This window comes from Cuculus canorus, chromosome 4, assembly GCF_017976375.1.
Source record: "Cuculus canorus isolate bCucCan1 chromosome 4, bCucCan1.pri, whole genome shotgun sequence".
Classification (NCBI taxonomy): domain Eukaryota; kingdom Metazoa; phylum Chordata; class Aves; order Cuculiformes; family Cuculidae; genus Cuculus; species Cuculus canorus.
The window spans coordinates 53,893,151-53,914,698 of record NC_071404.1 but is presented as its reverse complement, the minus strand read 5'-3'; the positions used below and the strand labels follow the sequence as shown (position 1 = coordinate 53,914,698).

General features: G+C 38.4%; 2 protein-coding genes across 6 annotated transcripts in view; both read left to right on the top strand.

Annotated features, from left to right (window-relative positions):
• The window catches only part of CENPE (centromere protein E), a 35,265-nt gene extending 29,183 nt beyond the window's left edge, over positions 1-6,082 (top strand). For all 3 annotated transcript variants that reach the window (XM_054066358.1, XM_054066357.1, XM_054066359.1), the window contains 7 exons: positions 958-1,176; positions 1,730-1,933; positions 2,526-2,638; positions 3,133-3,230; positions 3,783-3,945; positions 4,390-4,652; positions 5,552-6,082. In XM_054066358.1, the coding sequence (XP_053922333.1) occupies positions 958-1,176; positions 1,730-1,933; positions 2,526-2,638; positions 3,133-3,230; positions 3,783-3,945; positions 4,390-4,652; positions 5,552-5,649 (1,158 nt within the window). In that variant the 3' untranslated portion in view covers positions 5,650-6,082. The remainder of the gene's footprint in view (positions 1-957; positions 1,177-1,729; positions 1,934-2,525; positions 2,639-3,132; positions 3,231-3,782; positions 3,946-4,389; positions 4,653-5,551) is intronic.
• Positions 6,083-8,761: 2,679 nt separating this feature from the next.
• On the top strand, positions 8,762-21,540 carry BDH2 (3-hydroxybutyrate dehydrogenase 2). 3 transcript variants are annotated; one of them, XM_054065212.1, is made up of 11 exons: positions 8,762-8,833; positions 8,959-9,000; positions 10,758-10,838; positions 12,365-12,443; positions 13,174-13,270; positions 13,791-13,899; positions 15,879-15,939; positions 16,578-16,691; positions 17,250-17,308; positions 18,009-18,101; positions 19,396-21,540. In XM_054065212.1, the coding sequence occupies exons 3-11, from the start codon at positions 10,767-10,769 to the stop codon at positions 19,447-19,449; spliced, it is 738 nt and encodes a 245-aa protein (XP_053921187.1). In that variant the 5' UTR covers positions 8,762-8,833; positions 8,959-9,000; positions 10,758-10,766; the 3' UTR covers positions 19,450-21,540. The 3 variants fall into 3 exon arrangements, with proteins under 3 accessions (XP_053921187.1, XP_053921185.1, XP_053921184.1); XM_054065210.1 differs by lacking the exon at positions 8,959-9,000 and having other exon boundaries at positions 8,763-8,833; XM_054065209.1 differs by lacking the exon at positions 8,762-8,833 and having other exon boundaries at positions 8,840-8,977.
• Positions 21,541-21,548: the final 8 nt, after the last annotated feature.

Here is a 21,548-nt window from a genome sequence, read left to right as displayed (position 1 = left end):
CTTCAGAAAGTCAAGTTATTCTAGAGGTGGTTCAGCTTTTTTTCTCTTCTGTCCTCCTTACCTTCTGCCCCTTTGACAAAAAAAAGACCAGTGTTTTATGGCATTAAGTGCGTTATGAAGAGCGTTTCATGAGATCTCATCTCTCTGATTAAATATATTGAATGTTGCTCAAAAATAGGTTATAGGATAGAATCCGCTACCTTCAGATTACTTGAAGGGACAGTATTCCTAACAAGTATATCCTGGAAAAGTTCCTGGAGCGTTCACACTATTCCTTCTACTAGTATTGATCTAAAGTATGAAGAGCTCATCACCCTTCTTTCCCAAATATGACTCAGTTCTGTCCTGTTAAGTTTAACCAGTTTTTACAAGTTTCTTCCTTAGAGTCAATAGCCACTCCTGACTTCAGGATTTCCATATGTTGGCAGGCTTTTAGGAAGAATTTCCTGACAGTCATATGATGTAGATCAAAGCTTTTATCAAATAAACACATCTAGTATAACTTTGTCATTTCCTGATAAGTCCAAAGCTTTTCTTTATCTGGCATGTTATGCATGTGAGTTTCTAGACTAGTCCAATGTGTATTTTCTTTCAAATGGTTTCAGTGAACACGTTATAGCAAAAATCTCTGAATACTAGTTTGTTTCTGTTACTGACCTTCAAGAAGTCTTTCCAATAATACCTCCTTTATTAGTGTCCGAGTTAATGCAGAAATACTGGTAAACTTGCCATGCATTATCCTTTTCTTGTACAGTTTCCTGCCTCCCTCTTTTGGAAATGAAACCAGACTTACGAGTATTATTGATTCCATTTCCGATAGCGGGCATCTTCAAATGCTATACTGAACAAGAATATGCAATGAATACAGGCCAAGATACTGTCTTTCTTCACTTGCCTTATTTCTAGCTGAATCAAAAATTATTTAAAACTTATCTATGCGACCCTACTTTTTTTCAGGTACTCCTTGAACTTTCTTCAGAGCTGGATGCCAGGACTGCCAGTTACAGTAAAAGTGCTGATGTTGAATTGAAACAGAGAAAAGAGAAAAGTGAAGAGTTGTTTCAGGAACTAAACACTCTTAAAGAACAACTGGCCCCTGGTGCTTCTGCCAGTCATGCATTAGAAGAAAATTATAGGCTTCATAACAAATTAAAAGCTGCAGAGCAAGATAGAAAGGTACCAATATATTTTTTTCTAAGGAAAACTTTGATTCTTGTATTCTAAGTGAGAGTACTTCAAACTGAAAAGAAAACAAACATTGATGGCAGCTGTAATTCTGTACCATACAACATGCTGGCCTTCAGTGCACTTCATTTTTTCAGCTTTTTTTTATTCCCAAAGTGGAAGTTTGAACTCTTGTCTGTAATGTGATTATTTTAATTACCTCTTTTCTGTACATAAATATATGTCGGTTTAGAAATTCATATGAAATATTCCCATTTGGTTTTGAAGTATTGATTTTAATATTGTGATACTCTTGATGCTTCTTTTAAGCGTATGGTATTCACTATGTCAAACAGAATTCTTCTCCAGCTTCCAATCTCTAATTCTGGGAACTGAGGACACTTATTTCTCTCTGTCCTAGTTTTATGCCACAGTTCCACTTGTTCAAAGCGCTTTATTCTGGAATACTCAAGTTTAAGAAAAAAGGTGACAACAGTGAGGTAGACATCGAGGGTTGCCATAAATTTTATAGTGTTAGATTTTTAATCCTAACTGATTCCAACAGGATATGGAAATAAAAATTCAGAACTTGGAAAACGTAATAAATGAAGTAGGAAAAGAAGTCAAAGAGAGAGATGACAGGATAAGCAAGTTGCAAGCAGACATAAGAATAAAATCGGCTGCAAGCGAGGGAACACAACTGCAAGTTAAACTAGATGAGACAGAGAAGTCCCTCAAAACTGCCTTAACAGAGATTCAGAGTCTCCAGGTATGTGCAGAATATTTCTTCTCATTCTTTTCTGATCTGAGAGAGACAGTGTGCATGCTTGAGAACTGCTGTAGATTAAACATAGCACTATAAAATCAATTTATTGTTCCATGTAACATTCTTAGATTAAAAATCTACTTGCCTGTTTAGTACGCAGTTTAAAATTCTAATGCAGACTTCAAAGGCAAAATTTAGAACCCTTGTTATGATGTTAGCTTCTAAATTTATCACTTGTACACAATGTGTTTCTGAAGCATTCTGAAAAAAGTCTAAATTTTGAAACTGAAGCATGGGCTGTTTATTCTATGTAATATAGTTGCATACTAGTTCAAAATTCCCAGACCTGTATCTGCAAACAAGTTAACAAAACTTGCTGAAACATGATTGTGTGTAATACACCAGAATTAGGATACCAACTAATACCACAGTGCTAGTTCGTAATGTGGGCATTCTTACCCCAAAGTAACTTCTGTTTCCAGTCTTGTCCCACAAAATCTAGTGGAACATAGTAGGGAAACAAAGTAAGCAATTGTTAAAGTAATTGCTAATCAACAAGCCTTTCTTCATACTAGATCTTTTATTTTATTTTCAGGCAAAATTAGATAAAGATGCTATGTTGTACAAAGAAGAAATTGAACATCTCAAAACAGAATTGGTAAAATACGATATGGAAAGAATGAAACAATCCAAATGTTTTGAAATTAAGTGAGTTCAAATTTTACCTCATTACAATTCTCAGCTACTTGGGTTTTAGCGTCTACATTTCTGTTTTCTTCCACAGAATAAGAAGTGAGCATTTGGCTTTATGTCCTATGTTTTTATTGTATCGAGGTTCCAGAGAAAGTAAAAACCGTATCTGTCTTGGGTTGATTACAAAGCTCTTTCCTTTTGTACCCACCAAAATTTTTCAACTCGTGTTCAGCTATAAATGTCAAAAGAAAGTGAGGGGAAAGCAGTAGCTGAAATTACTAGGTCCATGGATAGAAGGGATACAAAGAGAATAATTCTAGTCCAACTTTTGGGTTTCTACATTTTATCTAAAATCTAACTGATAAGAAGTTTATGTAGTTTTGCCTATATATGTTGGGTAGGGTTTGTATCTCATAGCTCATTTGGAAATCAAACTAGCTGTCTTGCAACTGTAATAGTTATCAAACTGACAGGGTTTTTTTTTCCTTCCGCCTTCTTGCTGCATATAGACTTGCTAATTATAAAGCTATTCTAGAACAAAAAGAACATCAATTAAGAGACTTCAAAGAAGAACTCAGAAGAGCACACCAAGAAAAAGACGTTACCGGTAAATTCAAGATAAATACAAGGAATTCTTTCCTGTTAAACATTCAGTTTTAAGGTTATATGGTTAAAGTCCAGATTGAGATGCAGGCCTGAAAGAGTATTAGGAAGATTGAGTGCTTTGGAAGATGAAATGGAAAGTAAACTTTTAGCTGCATGTATACTGCATTAGAATCGGCAGTTCCTGTGTTTTTTCTCTAGCCGTGTTTGCTGTTGTGGTGGGATAAGCTGCAGCAGTAGTAGCTCATATTGCTGTTATTTCCTTAACTGACATCACATAAGAATACCTAGTTCTAATCATAATTGGCATACCCAAAACTGTAACTATTTCAACTCTAAAGCGAACAGTCTTTTAAGGTTCAAAATAACTCCCTGACAGTGTGAATATTATAAGGTGTATTTCTCTATAAAAAAAGAGTAACTGTTGTAGTGGCAGTTGTAATCTAGTAAGGTTTTACATATAAGGCAATAGAAAGGAATAGACTAAATATTATATTATATTGACTTGGTTTTCAGCACTGTGCAAATAACACGCAGCTGTATAAATCTTTTCTAGTGCTGCAGGAAACAGAAGCTCCTTGGCAATCCCAAACACCCATTACTTGTGGTGGAGGCAGTGGTATTGTGCAGAGCACGCAAATACTAGTTCTAAAATCTGAACAAGCTAAGCTACAGAAAGAGAACTTGCACCTGAAGAAGCAAAGTGATCTTCTGCTAAGGTAAGTATAGAGCTGATCAGCAATATGTCACATCGTTGGTTGCTATTAACCTATGTGTGTCATTAGTATTTCTAGGAAATCTATAGGAGTGAGTAATTAGGACTAGTAGTAGTAGGGTTGATTTTCTAGATTCTTTCACATAAACTATTTAAAGCTTATATTTATTGGTTTTGTATATATATGACTTTTGAACTTTAAATTCCTTTCTTCCATAAGGATTTCTTAAAGACTAGAAGATAGATTGTATGTTGGAAGGAATTTTAGCTTAAATTAAAAAAATTGTGCATCTGAAAGCAAAGCAAGATACACAGATATGGTCTTGCATTGACATGTCTGTCATGTTATCAAAAGATACAGGAACTGTCTGTTGGGAATTTTTCCGTATTTAAAGGAATTGCTTCATTTGTTTCCTAATTGAATGCTGGGTTATTTTGCTCTTTTCAGTAATGAGCGTCAACTGAAAGAGGAACTTAGGAAATGGAAAGAAAGAGCCCTAAAATGGAGAGAAAAATCATTAAGTGAACACACTCGAGAGAAAGTACCAAGGTCTCCAAAGACAACAGTGTCCTCTTCCCTTAAAGAGCAAATGCCTCCACCGTCAAAGGAACCCGTTTCTCAGGAAACTGTGACTCGGGACACATCGACATCTCTGCCACCGCCTTTTCCAACAAGTTTCTTTGATAATTCTGGCTTGAGTAAACTAATAGGTATGTAGCACAGTAGTGATGTCCCGTAAAGACCTGGAGAGAAAATATAACAGGTGGTCTGCAAGTTGAGGGTAAATGCCCCCTGCTTTCCATATTCAGACCCAAGACTTGCATGACAAGATAATGTTTTTGAATGCTTCGTCAGCTGACTGAAGGGCTGACCAGCTGGAGCTGTGAAGCTTATATATGCTTTACAGACCCTAAATACTTAAAGGAGGCCTTCACCCCCTGAAGATTACACAAGCTTTTTTCCTTTTGCCACAGTGGAAATATTGATGACTGACTTGAAAACATTAATTAGCAGAATATCATTACTGCATAACAGATGCTTTAAAATGTTTTACTTTTAAACTTTACATTAGTTAAGCACAGACCTCTGGCAAAACTATTCAAAGTCAATGGTTGGTTAACTTTCTTCTAAACTTCTTATTAAGATGGTAGACCTGAGTCTTTGACATCGAATCTGCCAGCCCGCCAGGCTCCAGCTGCAGTGATATCTGTTTTGATAACTTCTGTTCCTCAGCCCTACTCAGAATTTCTTGTTTCTGCCCTGGTGACTTCAGGGGAGGTCTCCTAGTGATCTACACTAGCTTACGTTAATGGTGCTACCCTTATCATTACACTTGCTTCTAAAAAACCTGCAGAAGGCCCCAGCAGATATGTTGAAGAGTTAACCAGTTTTTAAGGTGTTAATGTCAGATTTCCATAAAGAATGTGACTCATCACTGTTTCTTGTGATGGCCAACTTAGTAATAATGCAGAGTCCCTCACAGCACAAAGCTCCTCAAAGGGAAACTTTGATAGTTAACATTTAAAACACTAATTCAAATTGCTGTATTACTATTGCTTGCCTAACTGCAAAAGTTTGTATTACTTTAATGTTTTTGTCTTCTGTATAGGTCTGCAACCTGCAGGAATAGAGCCCTCAGAAGAACACGTTGAGCGTTGGTTCAGAACTCCAGAGAAAGAGAACGCCCTTGATTGCACCACCCAATAAAGGTGCTCTATTGTAAGCTGCCTGTGTAGGGGCTACAGGCAGAAATCTACCCATGTGAAAAAGAACTGCTTCCGGTCAAAAGCCATCAACCTCTTCCAGAAATCGTAACCAATTTGGTATTTACAGGACACAATTAAGATCTCCTCTTAAACTCCTTACAGTGTTCCTGCAGCTCACCCAGTTTTGGTGCCAAGAGTAAATTTTATTTTGTGTCACCTTTAAATATACATCTAGTCCTTACTTGAAGCTGGGTATTGGACTTCTGTTTAGTAGTAAGCAAGGGACATGATGCTTTCCTGCTACTCTAGTAAATGGAAGATAAACTGGGTCATTGGGGCTGCAAGATGAACTATTTTACTAGCCTGTTTTATATCCATTGTGAGATCTACTTTTTTGTATGTTTTGTAAAAGGCAGTTTGTTTTGACAATAAACTTTAAGCATTTAAAAATATTTTTGCTGGTCACTTCTTGCGCTATCATCTAAGGATGTTTATTGCAATATTCAGTGTCTAAAGACTATTTTTTATAGTAATCTCAGCACTTCCATCATTATTATGTTTTTCTCTGTCCTCTATAGCTTTTTGCAATAATTACTCAAGTGCAGAAATTTACTCTTGCACAAGTCAGTCACCGGTGTTTGGTTTAATTCTTTCTTACAGTCTCTCTCTCAGGATACGTTTGAAGTCTTAAAGATGGATACTCCTCCCTTCCCTCCCCTTGCACACTCTACTGCCAACTTGAATTTGCCACTCAAAACCCAAGATCAACTCTGTTAAGAATTAAATCATCATCATGAGATGAGAAAGTCATAGCTCACAAAAATCAAAAGCATCATCCTTGTTTTATTAAAATAAAACTCAATGATGCCAGGTGTCTCTCAGACACTCTGTATGGGGTTACCCAGACTTAGACTGTTAAAGAAATGGTTACATCAACATGTTCTGGGTATTCTGTAGTTACTGCAACTGATAGACTTGTACAAGGATTATTTACCTGACTGAGGTACTTCAGAGATCTTTCATAAAGAAACAACTGTCTATTTGCCGTGAGTAGCTGAAAACTGGCAACTACTCTAACTACTAAGAAATTGGAAGTATGTCTAAATCTCCTACCTGGAATGTGTTTTGGGAAGCTTTTAAGGGTATTGCTAGCCAAAAATACACAGGTTCTAAATACTAATACTGAGTTCAACACTGCAATGTCTTCTTTCCTACCACAGCTGTGGGTATGTAAGAGCAATTTATTTCCCAACATTAGTGAGTGCAAAGAGTTGGTATTTGTGTGATGGGGTTTTTATTTTGGTGTTGGTGGTTCTTCTTTTTGCAATTTCCTCCTATGTCTTTGGCTAGCAGCTTTTTTCAGTCCTTATATTTTGGTATTCAAATAAATGAATTAAGCTGCCTTTTTCCTTCCTGGAGGGGGAAACAAGGTATGTATAGATCTCTTATATAAAAGATTTTAAGGGGCTTTTGTTAATGTTTTTCTTGCACAAAACATTTCTAGATGTGGAAATTTCTGATGACCGAGTTGAAAATCGGGAACCTGTTGTAAGAGGTTTGTCTGAATTCACTAGGCAAAAGGTGTTAGAAGGATAAATGCTTTTAGAAAACTTCATAAACATTTCGTTTACTGGGAGGCTGATTTACAAAGCCTTAAAAAGATACCGTAACTTACAGAGAGCTGGGAATGATCTTAATATTGCTGGCCTTTGTGTATGTGTGTCCCAATTTACCCACAGAAATGGCTTTTCTGAGGAAAATGTGCCCAACTGAAGTTCAGGCAGGATTCCAAACTCTTTTGAGTGATTCAAGTAGCTTTAAGTCTGGTGTGAGCTTATAACTAAATTAGTTTGTCATAGAATTTTCCAATCTCATATTCAGTCTAACTTAAACTACTCAGTACAAAAAGGGGGAGGAGAAAACCATAGTTTATCATGCAAGTATTGTCCGAGTTTGGAATTTGACAGCTTGTATTGTGAAAGAGGCACTGCTGATCGATGCAAAACTGGGAGGAGAGGCTGATACACTTGAAGACTTGCATTCGTCAAGACCTGGACAGGCTGGAAAGTCGGGTAGAGAGGAACCTAATGAAGGTCAACAAAGGCAAGTATACTGCACCTCAGGAGGGACAACCCCATGGATCAGTACAGGATAGGAATTCATGGATAGCAGCTGTGCAAAGAAGGACCTGGGAGTCCTGGTGAGGAGGTTAAACATGAGCCAGCAACGTGTTCCTCATAGCCAGGAAAGCCAACGGTATGTAGGGGTGCGTCAAAAAAAGATGTGGCTAGCAGGTCAGGGGAGGTTGTCCTCCACCTCTACTCTGATCTAGCAAGGCTGCATCTGGAGTATTGTGTCCATTTCTGGGCTTCCCAGCTCAAGAAAGACCAGGAACTACTAGCGAGAGTCCAACAGAGCCACGAAGATGATGACAGGAATGGACTATCTCATGTATAAGGAAAGGCTGAGAGACCTCCGTCTGCTTAGCTGGGAAAAGAGAAGACTGAGAGGAGATCTTATCAGTGCTGATAAACACTTAAAGAATGGGGCCATACTCTTCACTCCCAAACAGAGGAGCAGGAAGTTCCACCTTAATATATGGAAAAAACTTCTTTACTGTGAGAGTAAAGGACAGGCTTCCCAGAGAGGCTATGGAATCCCTTTCTCTGGAGATATTCAAAATCCACCTCAATGTGTTCCTGTGCAACCCACTGCAGGTGAACCTGCTTTAGCAAGGGGGTTGGGCTAGATTATATCCAGAAGACCTTTCCAAACCTGACCATTCTGTGATTCTGCTGGGAGAAAAAAATCTCTATGTTTTTTTTTGTTTGGTTTTGTTTGTTTTTTTGTTTGTTTTGTGGGGGTTTTTTTGGTATTTTTTTTGTTTGGTTTGGTTTTTGTTGGGTTTTTTTTTGAGAATCCTGCTGATTTCTTGAATTCCTTAGGGAGAATAGACAGTTAACGCTGGTGATCCTTGTGCCTTCCCGCGCTGGAGAAATCACACTTTTAAAACCCCGAGTTTCACTAGATGGCAGCATCTCATTCTTTCAACAGGACATTACGTTTCTGTAAAGACGTTTACCAGTTAGACTACAAATCCCAATAGGCACAGCAAAAAAAAGAAGTATTAAACTTCCTTTTGCCCAAAGGTCGAGGAACATAAGCTGCTTCTCCTCTCTTGTTGGGTAACTACAATATTTATTTTTAAATGCTTCATAGAGTCGTTCTGGCAAATGTTCAAAAAAATTAATAATTAGGTGATTTGGGGAAGTACTTGGACTGATCAGGATTTTTTTTCCCCGCTGAAAAGGTGTATGCGACAACAAACAGTAAGAAAGAACTTCTGCCTTGAGTGAGTACTTGAAGCCCATTTTTTAGATGCTTAGGACTTGCTGTGATTAGTAGAACTTTTCCCAGAATTTTGTGTTTATGGAGTTGTATTTTGGAAAGCTTGGTATATTATATAGTCTACCATCAGAGGCGACCCAAGAGATGTCTTTTTACTACCCAACCCAAAAAGTGATTTTTAAGGTATTGTACTTTCCCCTAATTGGAAGGTACATCTCACTATTTGCTTAGGAGACTGTTCTGTTGTTCTGTGCTTTGTTTCTTTCTTTCTGTGTGTGTGTCCCAGTTGGGAAAGGGAACCTACAGTGAAGCATTTTGGTGTCTTCGAATGTAGTCCATAACACAGCCTGACTTTAAATCAAGAGAGATAATGTTTTTCATATTGGAATGGAAAGAACTTTTCTGTTAGACTGCTTTAGTAGAAGACTGATTTATTGAATCTCTAACCTTCAGCAGAACATTCATTTTGCTTCAAACTTTTCTTGGGAAAGCTGCTGAGAAAACAGGATTTCCGTTCAAAATCGGAGAAAGGAATAATTGATTTAAGATGTAGGACACTAAATTTGACTCAGTAATCTGAGTCACAGCATGGATTTGAGCATCTCTAGATGATAGCATTGATTGCTAATGTAGGGGAGATTATGGCATCTTTATCTTCTCAGTGAAGTGCTCTGTATGTTGGTTTCTTCTTTATATTTGAAGACTTCAGGTTTGTGGGATGCCTTCCTATACTCGTAGCTCCGTAAACTTTGCTGTCTGGCTTATTTGGAACCCAGTTAACAAACACCAGATACTGCACTCTGGAACACTTTTTGGGCAGTCGCTTGAATTATAGAATCGTAAAATCACCAGGTTGGAAAAGACCTCTTACATCATAGAGTCCAATCGTTCCCATCTGCCACTAAACCATGTCCTTGAGTACCTCATCTACCCGTCTTCTTAAATACCTCCAGGGATGGGGACTCAACCACCTCCCTGAGCAAAAACACACTAGTAAGTAGTTTATTCCTTAAATGACCAAAAATCCTACTTTGGAATTCATAGGGGTGAGAGGATGGCATTTGCTTTTACTTGTTTGCGTGCGACTTTCCGTGCTGCATTTCTTTAAACGTAACGCAGCATTACAAAGTGTGTGCTTGGGCAGAAGATGGTTGCGTTTTGCCTTTTGGCTGCTACAGCTGAAGTAAAGTGGAACCTCGTAGAAGTTCTCTACAGCTTTCCCCAAGCTCAGTAGCTCCCTGAGAACACACAACACAAGAGAGGGAGAGACAGGGCAGACCTCACCGCGCTCCTGCCTTGTTGGAGCTGGGAATCTGCTATGCCAGAAGCTTCCTACAAGAATTCAGAGCAGACACCCAGACCGGGCTATGGTGTGGAATTTATTGCAGTCTAGGAAGTTGATGAGTTTATAGAAGAACAGAAGACAGACCTGCTTTCCAAGAACACAATGAACAATGGAAATGCTAGCTTTCAAACTGTTGTACTTCTGTTTCATCTTGACTTTTTTTTCCTTCTGTTTAAGGAAGAATAAAGTCCAGTTTCTGTTATAGTAAAGCTTGGCTTTCGAGCTCCATTGATCATCTCGTGGTCCTTACTTACAGTTGAGGCAGCTCCTGCCCCCTCAGAAACTGTGATATGATTTGGTGGCAGAGATACTCTGGATCGTGTCTAGTTTTTTAAATACGTTTGCATCTGATTCCCAGGGAATATTGTTGGGTTATCTTTCTAGTGAAGATTCTGTGGTATCTTTTGTCTGCACAGGTCAGCAGTATGGGCCGGCTTGATGGGAAGGTCATATTGCTGTCTGCCGCAGCACAGGGGATTGGACGAGCGGCTGCTATAGTAAGTAGGAAGATGCTTGTTCTCCTGTACCTAAGCTAGGTCTCTAATTCTAGCTTGTTGAATGACACATGCAGCAAACAAGTTTTCAAATTAATAAACCACAGATGAAGCCAAAACATTGAAAAATTAGGGGAATAAAAGTCACTTTAGTGTATCGCGCATGCTTTGTGCCATTTAGATTTCTGAAAGTCTTCGGCTCCGATGGGTGATGTTAGTCCAGGATGAGGGCAAGATCTGAGAACAGCCTCAACTGCTTTTCTAACAATATATGGTTGTAGTTTCTGTACCTTTAATCGAATATCTATTGCTTTGTTCTGGGAGAAGATAACAGGAAATACTCCCTCTATCCTCCTTATAAGGCTGGATACTGTGAAGATCCCCTACAGTAGAGTCTTATTTTATCTCTGTTAATAGCTGACATAACCAAATCTTTGTGACACTAACACCACAGCTACAACATTGTTCACAGTGAGCAACTGTGAGAAATCCTTTACAAATTGTATTTAATTACTGTTAAACAGAACTCAACCTATGTATTGACTTTCTGGTTAACCTTATTTCCTTTTTGCTTGTTTTGTGCTGCTTCTTCCTTCTTCCATAGCAGATAGAGAAACTAGCAGAATAATCTCCATATCTCCATAAGGTAATCAACAACCCAGGAAAAGCTTCTGTAAGTAAGATTTTTGCCAGACTAGCAGTTTTCTCACGCATAGGGTTAAGAGTGCAGAAAACTGCTGATATCGGCACTTGCATTAAAACACTCGGTCAAATAAGTGGATCATTTTCCTGATGATTTAACTCTGTAAATATCTAACAAGCCACAGAAGGCTGGCATGTTTAATGCCACTATCCTCTTAAACTGCACTTGAGATACTTATTTTGAGGATTAGGGGCTACAGTCCAAGATGTCAAAATACTTTTGACACGGAGGTTACTTTGTTAGCTTAGTTGTTCATTTATCACAATGCAGAGAAAGCAGGTTTTGAAAGGAGCATCGAGAATGAAGGGATATCTCTAGTTAAGCATCAATGAAAACTTGTGGTTCTTTTAATATCGTCTAATCCAGTTATTTGAATGCAAAGGATTTTCATAAAGTTTATACTCTATTGTTCCTTTTTTTCTGACTTGTGCCTTTACATGTCAAATTCCATAACTTCATTTAAATCCAATAACACAGACAATTCTAGGTCCACCTTTGTAACGTGCTTGCTAGCGCACATGCAACTAATAAGTGAAATAATAATCCCAGTCATCTTAGCATGATCACTGTTCTTATACTTTATTTATGGGTTCCTTACTTTAAGGAAGAGATCCTGAACCTTTCTTGCCTCATGTATGTCCCAAGGATGTGTGGTAAATGATGTCCTGTACATCCTGACATGCCCAGAATAAAAAGTGAGAAATCAGCTCCCTTCAGCCAACTTTTGTTTCAAGCCAAAAAAGGAAATGAGAAGAAAACAGATTTTATTTCTGATAAGATCTGGAGAATCTAAATATAAACTGCTTGTCTTACTTGTGTTCTTCAGGCTTTTGCTAAAGAAGGAGCCAAAGTCATTGCTACAGACATCAATGAGTCTAAGCTGCAAGAACTGGAGAAATACCCAGGTAAATGACCTACAGTAGGTGTTAGTTCAGTTCTTGTGAGTGTTGTTGTAGACTGGCTGAAATATAATTTGAGGACAGGGCAAACTTCAAAAGGCCAGAAAGAAATGGAAAATATCCAGACTAATTCTTTAAATGTTGGCATTGCTTTGTTTTTTGTGGAATGGCAGAGATGTAGCATGTAAAATACTGCAACATCAGCATATCAAACAGAACATTATTCCAGGCACGTGGAGTAACTTTGACTTTCTTGTGCCACAGAAGCAGTGGATTTCTGCTTCCCAGAATGGCACCCATTTCACTTACCTTTGAGATCACCAGGCTAATTGTCAAACATCACTCTAAAAGGCATGGAATGCTTTGCTCTGATCACTAAACTAACATCCAGCTGTACAAAAAGTAGGTTTAGTATCTTGCCTTAGTGTCTCGCTGTGGAATGCGTTAAAAGGATAGCTGTCTAGTAGAATTCCTGTCTTCAGAAATGAATTCCACCAACACTAGATACTCCCATTTGTACAAATGCTCAGGCCTGAAGATTTCTTTCCTACTGATTGTTGTACGAATTTAAGTGGAACTCTTGCTCAGTGAGTCTCCATGATGTGGTGAACCACTGAGAAGGGAACGGTTCTGGCAAGCCACTAACTTGAATCATAGGTGCAGTTCTCAGCACTTTGGAAAAATTCACTGCTGATCCTTAGCCAAATACACTGAAATGAGTACCATGTTTTTCTAGGCATTCAAATACGGGTTCTGGATGTCACCAAAAAGGAGCAGATAGAAAATCTGGCCAAGGAGATTGAAAGGATTGACGTCCTCTGTAACATTGCAGGGTAACCAGCTTCTGTTTGATCCTTCACCATTTTCCAGTTTTCCCCATCCTTCAGAAGTAATTTAATTTACTTAAATGCATTTTATTTATTGTTTTAAATGCATTTTATATCGTTAATACAAAATGTCATGTATTTGCATCAACGCTGGACTGTTTGGGTACAGCTGCGTTACCCAGGCCAAGACAGAATGGCTCTGGAATTTGTTATCCTTTCCCAACCGTATGGGTGCCCTATACAGATGGCTTTGGCAATGCTGGCACCACAACAGTGAGCAAAGTTGAGGGTCTGCCAGTGCTCTATCTCTTTTCATTTTCCCACTACCAAATATTTCTTTGCTTGTATAGCATCTCTGTTGTGTCCCTGAAACTCATGAGAAGAAAAGTACTGTTGCTTGTGTTTTTATCCCTCCCCTTCAGGGTTGTAAGGTTTAACTATTATGAAATAGCAATGGAAAAACATGCATGAAAAGTCATAGAAATGTAGATGAAAGACAATAATTCACTTAGTACACTTATTCTAGGTTTGTTCATCATGGAACCATTCTGGACTGTGAAGAGCAAGACTGGAACTTCACTATGAACCTCAATGTTCGCAGCATGTATCTAATGATCAAGACGTTCCTTCCAAAGGTTTGTTGCTCATGATTTTTAGTCACTGCTGCATTGTGTATAAAGTGTGAGAGGCCTAAGTTGTTACCTCTGTGATGGCACGAACTTTGAGACAGAAGGGCAAGGATGCTGCTTTGGATAGGGGTGGCCCTTAGATTCCAGTGTCTGATGGGGCTACAAGAAAGCTGAGGAGGGGCTGTTTACAAAGGCTTGTAGCGATAGGATGAGGGACAGTGGCTATAAACTGGAGAGGGGCAGATTTAGGCTAGACATAAGGAGCAATTTCTTCACTATGAGAGTGGTGAGGCACTGGCACAGGTTGCCCAGGGAAGCTGTGGATGCCCCATCCCTGGAGGTGTTCAAGGCCAGGTTGGATGGGGCCTTTGGCAGCCTGGGCTGATGGGAGGTGTCCCTGCCCATGGCAGGGCGATTGGAACTGGATGGGCTTTAAGGTCTTTTCCAAACTATTCTGATTCTATGATAATAGCACTCCTACTCCAAAACATTTTCTGCATTGTGGAATCCCTCAAGTAGACAATTTATGTAAAGGATATTGCAGAGAAGATTGTCTCAGGGGAGTTGCCCTATGTAATTTATAACTGAAATCCTTCAAATGCAGGGCAGCGAGGGAGTCACTGTAATACAGTACTACTGTGTTATACTATAGCACACAGCTGCACTAATACCATTGCTGCAAAATATTCATAAAATATGTATATTAATATGAATTTTATGCAAATCTGGAAACTATCTTCTGAAGGAATTCAGTGCCACTGATGCCAACACGCCAGTTATATCAGAACAACAGTCTAATCGAACAGTCTGACAGCTTGACGACACTTACTGTGTTTGACGTAGTAACTAGGTTCAGGGTTCCAAAATGTGTGGACTGAATAAGGTGTTTACATTCCTGTAAATGCAAAGGCCAGAAGTGGAAGCTGTGACCATGACTGGATGACGACTACTTTTTTCATTGTGTTTGAGGTCCTTTTTGTTTGGTTGGTTTGTCTTTTTTTTTTTTTTCTTAGCTGATCTTCATATTCAAAGGTCTTTTTGACAACTTCAGGCATCTTGGATCTTGGGATGCATAAAAATATTACAACTGAAAAATGTAGCTACAGTTCAGAGATGCTAGAGTGTTGTGTTTTAGTCTTCTCCAAAGCAAGAAGGGTTTGAATGAGATCAGTGAATTATGGTGTTGGTCGATGGTCTGAGCAGATGTCTATGTAGGGCAACTGACTGTGGTGAGAAGAGGGCAGTGATTCAGAGGTGGCTGTCTAGGAAGAAATCCTTTCTTCTCATAGTCTTCACTCCTGATATAGAATCATAGACTCATAGAATAGTTTGTGTTGGAAAGGACCTTAAAGATCATCCAATTCCAACCCCCCTCCCACTGGATCAGGCTGCCCAAGGCCCCATCCAACCTGGCCTTGAACACCTCCAGGGATGGGGCAGCCACAGCTTCCCTGGGCGACCTGGGCCAGTGCCTCACCACCCTCATCAAGAAGAAATTGCTCCTTATGTCTAGTCTAAATCTGCCCCTCTTCAATTTATACTCATTCCTCCTTGTCCTATCCCCACAAGCCTTTGTGAACAGCCCCTCTCCAGTTTTCCTGTAACCCCTTTCAGGTACTGGAAGGTCACTATAAGATCTCCTCTGAGCCTTCTCTTCTCCAGGCTGAACAACCCCAACTCTCTCAGCCTGTCCTCATACGGGAGGTGCTCCAGCCCTCCCATCATCTTTGTAGCCCTGCTCTGGACCTGTTCCTACAGTTCTGTATCCTTCTTATGTGAGGATTCCAGATTTATGATTTAAAAGAACCTAGGGAGAATTTCAGGTTCTTCATTAAAGAGATCAGCACCTGTTCATGCCAAATAAACCTTGTTACCCTGTGTGTCAATTGCATATAGGGTAGTTCTGCAGGTTATTATAGGCTATTTGCTGGACCTGCACATGACAAAATCGTTTGCATTTGAATAACACAAGTATTCTTTTGCAGATGCTTAAAGAGAAATCTGGAAATATTATAAACATGTCTTCTGTGGCATCCAGTATTAAAGGTCAGTAGCTTACTAGAGAGTTCCTTACGTAAATCTGTAAAGAGATGAGAATGAAAAATAAGCGTTGCACAACTCTAAATTTAGAAGACAATGCTAATTCCATGGAAGGCTGCAGTTAAAAAAGAAGTGAACACATCAACTCATACATACGCGCAAGGACGCAGACACAAAATTGCAGAAATGCTAAGTTTCTTGCCTTTGAACTTATGAATCTGTCCTGAATGTTTTGCAGCATCCTTTTTACCAGTTTGTGTTAACTAAAGTGGAATTACTTGCAGTGATACCATTATATACGTTCTTCAGAGAAACAATGAAGAAATGGCAGTTGCATAAGCACTGTAGCTATGCTTGCCAAGGAAACCTGATGATGACTGACAGGTGGGGCCCTGCTCTTCCTAAATCTTGGTTTTGTTAACTTTTCTAGACTACTCCCCAAACTTATACCGTTGAAAGGTTGTGTGCTTTACTCAGGTGTGTGCCTGGGTAGAATTCTGACAGTCAGCATTCTACTTAGCCCATCCTTACGGAGATACTACAAGTGCTGCAGGAGATTCAGGAGTCCAGAAGCAGGTGCATATTGAACAAATTTGGCTTTCTTTTTGTGTTTCTACACTGCTTTCACCTCGACCTTCTGTTAGGAGTTGTGAACAGATGTGTCTATAGTACTTCAAAGGCAGCAGTTATTGGTCTAACGAAGTCTGTGGCTGCTGATTTCATTGAACAAGGCATTAGATGCAACTGCGTATGTCCTGGTAAGTGTTCTTACATTATTTTGGAAACTAGGAGCAGATGCTAGAAGGTCTGATTTAGTTTGACATTATGAACAAAGAAGAGATTTGCAAGTGGCAAGGAAAGTTACCAGCAATCAAAAAAAAAAAAAAAAAGAAAAAAAAGGGACACACTTGGAATGCTTCTGAGATTTAAAATGGAAAAGTTGTTACTTTTATAGTAAAGCTGGATTTTCAGTCTGTTAACCCAGCATACGCACAAAATATATGCATTACACAGAATTTTGATGTTTATTTTCAAAGACGTAGTCTGGAAGGCAAAAGCAGGCAAGGGCTAGCTGATGGGCTAGTCATTGTTTGACCATCTGAAAAGTATTGAATCTAATCTAAAAGTCTTGCCATTTATCAAAATTTGAAGTCCTATGCTATGTTTATTGTTTTGCAGTCTTTTTCCTGAATCATATTATGAAGTTACACATAAGTGTTAAGACATGGAAATTGAACTAATGAACTGCCTTTTTTTCTTTTTTTGTCATGGTTGTTGTAGTCGATTTTTAATACTGAATTTAAAATTTTGCTTAGGAACTGTTGACACACCGTCTTTACAGGGAAGAATCCAAGCCCAGCCTAACCCAGAACAGGTGAGAAAGTAGTTTATTAGTTTGATCACGTGTGTACACATATTGAACTCCCTTTAAAAACATAATCAAAACAAAGCAGCATTTCTGCCCAGGTTCAAGAATGTTCCCTATTTCAGAGTACCAATGATAATGTAACAATAGTGTTTCCTCTGATAGTTCGGTCAGTTTGTATTCAAGACAGAAGCCTTAAAAATGCCTCAGAAGGGTATTCTGCTTAGTGAATACAGAGGGTCTATCATCTGTGGCACTATTTGCAACTGTTGGTTAAAGTATCTGGTGCAAAAGTAGAAGATATTTTCTACTTTGTCACGTGGCAGCCACAAACTAATGGAAAACCGTGATAGAAGGCATTGTGGCCTATGCAGTTCAAAATTATTTGGGATCCTTAACTATACTGACTAGATTACTGTGAGCCCTTATTTGAAAGGCCTGGGAATATCTGTCACCAAAGGAAGAAGGACTTACATTGGCTTTACTTTGCAACCAGAGATTTAGGTCCAGTCTCCTCCTGTTTTTTCAACCTGAAGTTTGTACCACTGTTCATCTTCTAATTCCTTTTTCTAGCATAAATTCCTTACCCAGTGTACTAAAGGAAGTTAGCACTTAGGACCTGTTTCCAGTATTACTTTATACACGTCAGACTATTGGATTAAAATAATTGGAGCGGGGTTTAATATACCAAATGCTCTTCTGTATCTAGGCATTGAAGGACTTCCTAGCCAGACAGAAGACTGGTAGGATGGCTACTGCTGAAGAAGTGGCCAACCTCTTTGTGTACTTGGCCTCTGATGAAGTAAGTATGAAATTATATAAAATTCCCTGTCGCAGAATTGCATGTTATTTTGCTGCGCCGCAATAGAGAGTATTTGTTTCAGGAGCACTTCTGTTGCCTTTGAGCTGGATTATTACAAAAATAAAACACTGATGGTCTTTTACTGAGTTCAGTCTATGATAGAAAAGTACTCGATGTTGACGGTGATTGTTAGGGCATTGGGTATTTGCTGCTATAGGCGGGTGGTTTGTTGCCATCTGAGGAAACTGACTGACCCCAGGTCACCGCGTATGACAGGAGAAGTGGCCTTGTCTGCTCTTCCAAGTTTGCACCATGACTAAGTCTCGTTTTAAGGAGGTAGAATTAGCAATCGTCACCTACTTCACTACTCAAGAGCAAATATTTGTGTAGAACTGCTGCAGGTTTTGGGTGAAAGGGCTTAATGTTCAGAGTGAATCTACCCTTTCAGCCTAAGGAAAACAGTAGACTCACTGAGGCCATCATAGACCAAACTCTTAATGACCACAGCAAATACCAACACTAATGAGACACATCAAGGTTATTTCAGATGCCATAAACTCACTATGAATCCAAAACTAGATTAAATTCCCCTGGACTTGTCCAGCACTCCTGCTGAGCATAACAGAATAATTTAATCGAATTAATTCAGTCTTAAATGTTGTTATCAATCAGTAATCTGGATTTCACTTACATTTTAGTGTTTCTCTAAAGCTACTGATTTTTTCCAGTCTGTTTATTATAGCTTTTCAACCTTATGTAGATAGAATTCCTGTTTTTCAATATATTCTAATATGCTTCAGTACTGGCATACAGAGGGTGTCAACAGCTCTGCTGCTTACCTCACTTTTCTCCCATGTAAATTTTCAGTTGGGGCCCCTTATAATAACTGAACAGATTCTGCTCAGCTAATAGAGCTAATAATATCACAGTGTGGGGTATTATTCCTGCAGGTGAGATATCTGTACTCTATATGAATTATGTGAATTTGCACACTTAAGATGCATTCTCATCCTAGTGCTTCTAATAGTACTTTTGCTGCACTCCCCTGAGTGAGCTGAAAGGCTTTCATTTCTAGGTTTTTTAATATTCTTTTTTATTATTCTTTTTTTTTAATTATTCTTTTTTATTATTTTATTATTCTTTTTTATATTCTTATTTACTATCTATTTATTTGGATATTTTGTAAACAAAATATTGTTTGTATAACCAGTGTTCTGACTTGAAAAAATTGTTTCCCTGTATTTGATAGCCATGAATAATTACTCAATTACTGTTTCTTTTGATCTACTTTCAGTCTGCCTACATGACTGGTAATAAACTAATCATCGATGGAGGATGGAGCTTGTGATTGACCCTACCTGCAAATGGAAATTCATGCTATGAAAGGCAAAAAGTGAGAATTATGTTTCTCAGTTGAGATAGCTTGCAGAGCTTTAGATCACTCATATGATATCTCTCAGAACAAATTTGGTGCATTTTTACTGCTATACAATCTCTTTCTAGATTGTTCTTACTGATTCACTTTTTCCTGAACAGTGAAAGACTGGAGTAAAACGTACTTTGTGTGTCTGTATTTTATGATAAATCAAAAGCATGAAAAAATAGGAATTTAACATTTAAGAGGGTAAAGAATATTATATAAAGTACAAAATCTTAGTGAAAAGAATTAAATACTAACTTTATTCTCATCCTGCAAAGTGTTTGGAATTTAAATATTCACAATTGGGTTTCCTACTGGCATTGACAGACTATCCAGGGAAAATGGAGCGACTGCTTTTAAATCAGACAAACAGATCGTGAACAAAGTGCAGTTTAAACAGAACAAAGGAGAAATAATAGCAGATTTGAACTTTTGAATCATTTTGTTATTGGTAATAGATGTTTCCACGTTAGAAAAAATAGTAGTTGTAAAGTGTACTTGAAAGCACATTCTGCTTCACAAATTACTTCTTGCTTTCTACTATCATTAGCCAATTGCTTTAGAACTGTAGTAGCTGTAGAAAAAACAGTCTGAATTAATGAAAAGAATACATCCCAGTCCTGACAATGCTTACAGATCCAAAGGGGCAGTCGGTGCACGACAGTCAAACATGCTCTAGATACATAGTGTATGGGCATATGAAACATCCTGCACATCTAGTGAAAAATCAGTGTATGAGCACAGGTGGGGTGTGCAACAGCAATGTCCATCTTCCAAAACTCGGGCAAGTTAGGCTGTCGGAATCTGGAGAAGCAGTAGATCATAACCCAAAAGGTAGGGCAATAGATAGGAGCCAGTTGGACTGGCCACTTTTTGGAGTTCAAAAGGTTCCTTTGTTTAAATACATAACGGTTATAGGCACTGTCTTCATGAAGCAGAAATGTGGTAGAGGCACTTGCTCTAATGGTTAAGACTAAAGCTTACAGCATGTACAGAACACAGACAATCACATATACTTTTACAATAAATCTGTTAGAAAATGAGTATGTTAACTTGTAGAGAAGTGGTCCTAGTGGGAGAAATAGAGGCCAGGACTGTTTCAATGGTATAGATTGCTCCTAAAATAGTCTTGGAAGTCTTATTACCATATTTATTTTCTTTTCCTTCCATGTACAGAAGGTATTATGCATGGGCATCACTCTGGTAGGTATGGATGGGGGTAGATATGGGAGAAATATTCTTAAATACACCAGTGTATCCCCATGAATACACTTGACTTCCAACACACAAACAAAAGGAGTGGATTTTGCCACTGTAGATAGAGCTGATACATTCCTCTTCAAAAGGATGTGCTAATATTGGACAAAAATTGTCACATCTGTACGCCAGGTGCCAGGTTTTGATTCTCAAGTACAAATACCGTTCATGCTAAAGCACAAGGCTGAGTTTCTTTGAAAAGGGCTGTCTCTACAAGAGTTTGTGTTGATGTTTTATTCTGATAGCACGTGGTAGCTTTAAGAATCAAAAATATGTTATTACAAGGTCTTGTACTCTGAAAAAAAAACATAGATCCTGACCCAGACAGATAAGGCAATGAATAACCTGAATCCCAAAACTATTTTTTTGCTAACATACAGCTAAAATTGACATGAGTGACATGGCCTGACTGCCTATAAATATGGTTACCGTAAAAAAGCCTGCACACAGCTCCATGTAACTAGTTTGTGAATGAAGCTGTATGCAATTTCATATATATTCATATATTTTAAATAGATATATATGAGGGGGAAGGAATGAAAGAATAAACACTACTGTGTATAAATTGATCAGTAATCAAAGCACAGGGGAAAATGTACAATATTTTATGTGTGTTTCTGTAGTAACTGCCATGTTTTTTAAATTATGGTTTAAGGGTTTCAATACTAACTGAAACATTGATATAAATTATTTGATGTCAAAGATAATTCTAGTTAAAATTGGGCTTATTATTTGTAAAAGTTACATTTACAATTTTAAAATGGGAAAAT